The following is an 8,037-nucleotide window of genomic DNA, read 5'->3' as shown; positions in this document are numbered from 1 at the left end:
AGTGGTACTGCCCCAGGGGTCCCAACCCCCTGGTTCTGCCAGGACTGGCAGCTTGGGCAACAGGGCTCAGAGGGAGGCCCAGCCAGTCCCAGCTTCCATTCTAAATACATACAGACACCCCACTTCCACCTCCAGCAGCTTCTGGTCCAATCAGTGACAAGCTCCCTTCCCACTTGGATGGGTCCTCACCTACAGGCTTTGTGGACCTGTCTGTTGTGGAGTCAGACTGGTCCGTGCTCTGGCCAGAGGTGACTCAATGCTTCTCCATCCAGGTAGAGACTCCTGTGGGGACTAGAGTAGAGGCTTAGAGTGCCCATGGAGGGGCGGAGGAGACTTTGCTAGTAGACCAGCCCCTGCCAGGCGCGCTCTAGCAACCTCCCCCAGAGAGCATGGGGCCCTGGGACCCTCCTGTCTTTCATAAAACTTGGACCCCAATCATGATTAATAGCCCTCATTCCAGCTGTGTCCCATAGTATTACACTCCTCCCTGGTGAACTCTGAGGACTCTTGTCCCTGGTAGCAAGGAAGTACCTGCTCAGTGGCCCTGTGCACACATCCCTGGCCAGGCGGGGCAGCTCCAGAGCCTACCCCATGGGGGTCCTCTGAGCAGCCCAGCCCATCTGGAAGCCAGGTGGGGCCCGGGCCCTAGCTTTCCCCAGGTGACAGGTGTATCAGGACTCCCAGGGCTTGGGAGTTGCTGCTGGTTGTGTGCCCGGTCCTGGGCCTGGACTGCTTTCTGCCCTCCCTTATATATCGTGTTGCTCACAGCCCTATTGATGGGGAGCCTTTTGGATCTCTTTGGTCTTTCTCCTGTCACCTGCCCCACTGGTCTGTACCTGGGGGCGCTTGTACTGTGGACTGAGTGTTCACATTCATACTTAATGACTTCCTAGTCACCAATCATGTATTTCACCGTTTGCACTTTTTGTATTTCAATAAAAATGGAGATGGAAAACTGCCCATCTGGCTGGAGTTAAGTGGGGAGTGGAGGTTCAGAGCCAGATGGCAATTGTGGTTGAGGAGAGAGCAGATGAGGCCTCAGGAGGACCCCACCCCCATTCTTGTTCCCCTGTGAGTGGGTATGAGCTCAGCTTTCTGACATCTTCCAGGCTTCAAGTGTGAACAGTCAGGTTCCATTGTTTTGCACTTGCAGCATTCCAACTGGCTGCATGTGCTGTGTCCTAAGCCATGGTGCCTTCCTCCCCTAGCTGGAAGGTTTATTCATCTAAGTCAGGCAAGAGAGAGAGAAGCAGTGCTGTGGTGGACAACGGTACGGGTTTGGGCATTAGACTAGGGTTTGACTCCTAGTGCCATCACCAGCTCCATCTGGTAATAATGATATAATTGGCTTCCCTCTGAGACCATTTCCTCTTCTGAAACCAGTTCCTGAGAATCAGAGATAAAGTATATAAATACACGATGCAGAGTGCTTGCTCAGCAGTAACCAGAATGACCATCATTTCACAGATGAAGTGATTGCCCCAGGCTCAGTCAGAATTGGAACCTTCATCTCCTGCCCCTCAGCCTGAGAGGCCAGGCTGTCTCCACCTGCCACGTAGTTGCATGGAGGCTATGAAAGTCCCAGCTTTCCTTTCTTCTTTTGAGCAGGTTTGTCTGTCACTGGGAGGGCAGGAGGACACAATTTCACAATATTCATTTAACTTGGCCCACAGGCCAAGTTCCAGCTGTTGTTGTTTGCCTGCTAATTGCAGTCAGGAGGCTGTGGTGGCCTCAGCTGAGCCTGTAGGTTTTTCTCCTAGGTGCTTGTCTGGGCTGGGGGACCGAGCCAGCACTGCAGGATCAGGCAGTGTTGCTAAGATGGTGGTTATAAACACTGGCACTGCGCTCCAGGAAACCAGCCCCGTTACACAACTGTGGCCTTCATCCAGGTAGCTCAGGGCAGAAGGCAATGGTGGCCTCTTCTCTCTCATTGGCCCTGCTCAGCTCTAAGCTGGGTGACTGGAACAGAGACAGTGACCCAAAGAAACAAGCAAGATGGGAGGGGGAGGCAGGGAGAGCAGTTCCCTGGGGCTGGGCTCCTGGCAGGGGCCTGCTGGAACTCCAGTGCCACTGATTTACCACTACCTGAGAACTGCAAGTCCCGGGTGGGAGAGTAGGGCGACACCTTAAAGGGGTAGCACACCATGTTGGACGTGAGACAGCTGAGCACTCTGCTGTTTTGGGCTCTCAAATGAAGGTGGGAACACCAGGGACAGTCTTCCCACTGTTTCTGACCCAGGGGCTGGGGCAACTCTGTTGGCTGCTTGCATGGTCAGGTCTGAGATCTAAGCCAGACTCCTCCTCCCAGCCTCCTAGGTAGGAACAGTCTCACACACAGTTTACTAACAAGCAAGGGATCCCAGGCCCTCCTACTGGCAGGAGAGGGCTGGGCCCACCTTTTCAGCCCCAGGTTTGGGCTGCAGTTAGAATTTCCTAACCTGTCCTTTTTTGTCCTGAGGTCTGGCTTCAGCCTAAAGGGGGTGGAGGGGCAACCTAGGATACGGTTGCCCCGCTCTGGGTCAGGCAGTTCTCTTTTGCCTCTAGCACCTCCTTTGAGCTAGGACACAGGTTGCACCTTTAGCTCCTTCCCTCAACTGTGGGGCCCAGCCCAGGAGGCTGGAGCTGGCTTTGCCAGGGCTGAGCCGCTGGCAGCAGAAGCCCCCAAGAGGCCAGGCGGAAATAGTCCCTGCAGGGCTCTTTCACTTTTACTCTTTTGAGAGCCCCGTGCCCTGGCTGGAGCTGTGTGTCAGATCAGGGCAGCTAAGCAAGCTTGCACAGGCCCTTGACTTCCTACTTCTTCACTCAACTCCTCCCCTTCTTCTCTCTGGTTTGCTCAGCCTCGACTCCTCACACTGGATGACAGCCCAGGGAGCCCTAAATTCCCTGCCATGGCTTCTGCTGGAAACCCAGCCTGGATCTGCTGGTTGTCTTTCCCTCTGAGCCAAAGGTCACCTTCTCCAGGCTGTGTGGTGAGTTGTGTTATATAGAGGAGAATATACACTGATGCTAATGGCTAACATTTTATGGAGATTTTACTAGGGCCAGGCACTGTGTTATGTACTTTATACACATTATTTTATTGAACATCATTCATATATAAGCCCCCAGAAATGGGAACTCCAGGAAGCAGAGGGGAAGGTGGTGTGCTAAGAGGTTTCCTGACCAGCCCCAAGACTTGAAACACCCCGCCTGACTCCAAAGCCCTTCCGAGGCTCACATGGACCCACCTTCCCTTCCCTCGGTGCCTGCAGTGAAGCAGACCTGCACCCAATGGGAGGGTGGGTGCCTAGGTGTTCAGACAACTTACAGGACAGGAGGCTGTTAAAGTACAGAAAAAAATTTATTGGAAATCTCTTGAATACATTCTAAATTGCAGCTCAGTATTTCCAAACAAGGTAGGCTAGAGAAGGGACACTGTCACCTGTAGACAGATGTCTGGTCCCAGCCCTGTCCCAGGGTGAAGTCAGTCTAGGGCTCATACCTTTAATTGTACCTGGCTGAGGGGCAAGGGCTGGCCTCGACAGTTGCTTTGCTGCTCTCAGACTCAGCTGCAAGTCAGGGTTCGGCCTCCCCAGCCTCTCACTAGTGGGTCCTGGAGAAAGGCTGCTGCCTGCACAGGCCAACAAGTAGGACTCGAAGAGGACTGTCTGGGACAGCGACTAACAGGCCTTTCCATGCAAGGCCTCGAAAAGAGAGCTGAGGTGGGGGACTATCAATAACTTACCAGGGTCTCTACCTTTTTCAGCCCTGGAGCGTGGGGGGTAAATGTGGATTGGTTTAACAGACTGTGTGTGTGGCCACCACAGAGAAGTGCCCTGGCCATTGGACACCATTGCTGGGATCATTTCTTTGTGGCAGCAGAGTGCATGCAGAGGCCAGGGTCAGCCTCAGCTGAGACTGCAGAGCCCTGTCCAGCCTTGAGGTCAGCCTTGTAGGTGGGAACATGTCACATGCGGTTTATTAACAAGCAGTTGAGAGCCACCTGCTCCACTGAAGAACAGCTGCTGCCAATGAACACCCCAGGTGGGCCAGGAGGAATGGGGCAGGCCGAGTCTCCTTGGCCAGGGCTACTAGTTAGGCTGGGAGAGGGACAGATGACAGGTGGGTTAAGCTAGGCACTTGACTTAATCAAGTAACAATAGCTGAAGGGTTAAGTCAATCATATGCCCAGCTTTGGTTTCTCAAGAAGGAACCAATCCAACTAGTGAACCCCAGGGCAGTGTGCAGGCCCTGGGATTAAAGGGAAGTGGTGGCCAGGCCCAGGTGGAAGGCGGAAGAGGTTCACAGCCCAGCTCCAAGTATCAGGAGCAAGTACACCAGCAGCAGGGATGTCTGGCCTTCTCTAGTCCACTGCAAGGCACACCCAATGCCCCTGGGCACTGCATGTGGCCCAGCTCTAGGGAATCATCACATTTAGCACCCAAGACTTCCCGGGCTGCCGGAACGGAGTCAGTCAACTCTGCAGATGCTGTAAAGACTCATGGTTCTCACCAGGAATGTGGAGGTGTCCAAGGTAAAGCCTGTGGTCAGTTCGAATGCAGAAACTGTGGGAGGCTACTTTGCCCTCAGCCAGCCCCATTCTTGGATCCCATCTCTTATGTCATGGAAAGGAGGACCCTCAGAGCAGCAATCCAGATTCTGAGGAACCACCACAGGAGGAGGCCCCTGCTCCAGGAAGAGGCCCTCCCCCTTCCCCAAGTGAAAACAGCTAACCTCAAACATATTTTCTCTATAAAGTACCTGACTTCTCTGAAAGTAATAAATATGTACTGTAGTCTATAACCAAGAAACAGCTATGGGAGGAGAGGAAAAGAGAAGAACCTTTGCCATGACTCCCAGTGACAGAATTCTAGAGATGGAGGATTCTGTTTTCACTTCACGTGTAGCTGAGAGCTGAACACAGGCAGCCACGGGGGCTGCTCGGAGCCTGTGATAAGAGATGGACTGGCACAACCTTCAACAGTGGGGCTGGCTGGCTTTGGAGTTCTCATCATCTTGGGCAGGCAGGCCTGTCATACTGCCAAAAGTACAGGCATAGGGGGCAGAGAGGAGACACGGGGAGAGAAAGAGGAAGAAAATGCCTGGAACTAAAGGAAACAAAGAGAGCCTAAAGGACCCCTTCTTTCTCTCCTCCCAGCACTGTCTCCTTCTTCTTTCTGTCTCCACACCAGTCTCTGGGCCACCAGCTGGAATGTCAAGTGGCTGACAGTAATGGCAGGTGAGTGGCCAGCTGCAGGGCCAACCCAGGGCAGAAGGCCGGCTGCAGGCAGATAGGATGCCACCCTTTGTGAAGCAGTTGGGGATGGACAGTGTAAGCAGATGGCCCCGCTGAGGACCCGTTTGTTACAGAGGGTTTTTCCATCTCCAAGGCCAGAGGGTGAGTCCTCTCACATGCTATTACTGGGCTTGACTACAGCCGTGGAGTCTCCAGGAGGTACAAGAGCAGGATTTCTGGGCCCTCCACGGGGGTCCTCCCTTCCACCAGCTTGGAGCAGGATGAGGAATGGGAACAGCTGATGAGGCAGCTCTCTGTCCCCAGGGACCACAAAAAAGGGGATGCTGCTGATACTCGAGGACACCAACTTTTACTGCAGGGTTTCTACAAAGGCATCAAATTCTCTGACATTCTTCTCGTGTACAGCCAACTTCTCCGGTAATGAGTCCTGCAGTGGGAGGGGAGAGAAGAGCTGTTACCAGGTAAGGCCTTGGGGAGGCAGCCAGCCCTGTCATCCAGAGCTGAGGAAGGGAGTGAGGCTGAGTGCAGCTCAGCACTGCTGCCTGGGAGGGCGGAGAGGGTGCAGGGCAGCTGGGCCGACCCGGGACTGTTGGGGTCATGACCACCATTGTTCTGAGGGGGCTGTTGGGGGTGACTGAACAGCCCCAGGGAATCCAAGAGGGCACCCCTTCAGTGAGACAGAAAAGGACAGGACGACATAGAGAAATTAAACACAAGCTACCTTGGCATAGATTAGACTGACACTAGAGTATGACAGAGAGTTTAGAGCTCCACAGATGAAGACATGTTTGTGAAAGATTTCACACACTTTGATATGTACCAGCATCCCCTGGGGCGCATGAACAAGGCAGCCCCAGCCGCTCCCAAGAGATTCTGATCCAGCAGGTCTGTGGTGAGGCCTGGGACTCTGCATCTTTGAACAAGCTGAGGAGCGGGTGGGTTAGAGAAGGTTGAGGGAGAACAGCAAGCGAGAGACGCAGAGGAAAACAACCACTGAGCAGAAGCAGGCAATAATACTTCTTTGTGTATCAACTCTTAATAAAAAATAGACCCTGACCAGGTGGCCTGTCTCCACTGGTGAATAAACAAGGATAAACTGCATCTCAATAATACTTCTTTGTGTATCAACTCTTAATAAAAAATAGACCCTGACCAGGTGGCCTGTCTCCACTGGTGAATAAACAAGGATAAACTGCATCTCGAGAGTCTAACCATCACAGGAAGATTTCCTGGGTTAAGCACAACACAGGGTACTGGGGAGAGGCCGGGTGCAGCAGGCTAGCACACTGGCTGCGATGTCACTTGAGGGCACTCATATCCCTTTCCTTCCACGTGCATTTCAAATGAGAGGCAGGGGAGTTAGTGGTTAAAAGCCTCAATTCGGGAGCCAGGCTCTGTGGGGCCACAGCCTCGTTCTGCCTGACTGCATGACCCCAGGCAAGTTATTTAATCACAGCAAATAATTAATTGTGCAGGTTTCCTCATCTATATACTGAGGATAATAAGAAAACCTACCTACCTCTTAGGGTTGTTGAGGGTTCATGTTAAACACTCAGCAAACTGCTTGGCTCCTTGAAAGCCTCAATCAGTGTTAATGACAATAACAGCATTGGTGTATCAATATTACCAATGAGCATGCTTTTCTGCTTCAGGCAAATCAAGGTGGCTGCCCCTGGGGCCTCTCATTTCTGTGGAGGAGCTGACAACGCCCCTTCAGGCAGAGGGACCTTGGCGTCTTGGGGCATAAGGCACCCCGGGGTTTGTGGCTGCCCAGGGCTCTCTTCTGCCTTCCAGACAGGAAGTAGGAAATATCCTATGCAGGGTTGTGGTAATTACGGTCTGTGTCAGGACCTCTGGCCAAACATGAGAATCACTAGCTGAGGGAATGAGCTCTGGTACTTACGACCTTACCTTCTCCTCTGCCCTGTGCCCTTGGCATCTGCCTGGCAAGCTAAACAGCTGAATGCAAGGAGCTGCTGGAGCAGCTTGGCTCTGTGGCATCAGCAAGGGGAAGACACCAGGCGCAGAACGAGAGGAATGTCTAAGTAATGCTCAGATGTACAGAGAAAGGCAGGAACTGAACACAAGCAAATTCCAGATAATGACTGCCAGGCAACAATGCAAACTCAAGTGTGATCAAAAGAAGTAATGGTCTAAAAGTGTCTCCTTCCCGTTTCAGGGAAGATAGGAGGGGTGTGGGGGGCCGGGAGGAGGAGTGGAGAGTGACAGGAAAAAACTCCTAGGCCTGTGGAGCAGGAATGACCATCAAATGGGGATGGGAGGTGAGAGCATGAGGTCTGGCAGGGGCAGGTTTTCCATACCAAGTCCTCAGCCATGGACTGCGCGCCAATGTCTATGGAGAGGCTGCTTAGCTGAGGAGGGTTCTGAAATTCACGATAGAAGGTCCCCAAGTCCATTGGAAGAATGTCGTCTTTAGAAAACGCCGGTTTCTTCAAAAAACAAGAGAAATCCAGTTGAGCCTCGACCTTGGACCACAGGGGAAAATGCAGAAGAGATGAGCTACAAAGGGTCACCTATTCAGGCACAACTAGATCTCAGTGGGTATCCGGGAAATCCCTTGTTTGGAGCTGCATTTTATTATGAATTGCAAGCGAAGACATGATATAAAAAGCCTTAGTACCCATGAGCCTCCAAATGTCTCCCCGAAACAGGGCGTCCTGGGCAGGTACCCCAAGTAAAACTATACAGTTGGGCCACTACCTTCTATGACCTCTGTCTGCACCAGCTCAGAAGGAAATCCTTGTTTCAAAGCATACTTTGATAGAAGATGATCTAGGTTT

General features: G+C 52.6%; 1 protein-coding gene across 8 annotated transcripts in view; it reads right to left on the bottom strand.

Annotated features, from left to right (window-relative positions):
* Window positions 1–3,319: 3,319 nt before the first annotated feature.
* Window positions 3,320–8,037, bottom strand: part of ATG13 (autophagy related 13) — a 43,199-nt gene continuing 38,481 nt past the window's right edge. For 6 of the 8 annotated variants that reach the window (XM_049891031.1, XM_049891028.1, XM_049891032.1 and 3 more), the window contains 2 exons: window positions 7,558–7,722; window positions 3,320–5,663 (listed from right to left, as the gene is read on the bottom strand). In XM_049891031.1, the coding sequence (XP_049746988.1) occupies window positions 5,586–5,663; window positions 7,558–7,722 (243 nt within the window). In that variant the 3' untranslated portion in view covers window positions 3,320–5,585. The remainder of the gene's footprint in view (window positions 5,664–7,557; window positions 7,723–8,037) is intronic. The other 2 variants (XM_049891035.1, XM_049891034.1) reach the window with 1 other exon arrangement.

This window comes from Elephas maximus, chromosome 7 (assembly GCF_024166365.1).
Source record: "Elephas maximus indicus isolate mEleMax1 chromosome 7, mEleMax1 primary haplotype, whole genome shotgun sequence".
NCBI lineage: Eukaryota > Metazoa > Chordata > Mammalia > Proboscidea > Elephantidae > Elephas > Elephas maximus.
The sequence above is the reverse complement of the archived record's forward strand: the minus strand, read 5'-3'. Positions and strand labels throughout refer to the sequence as shown.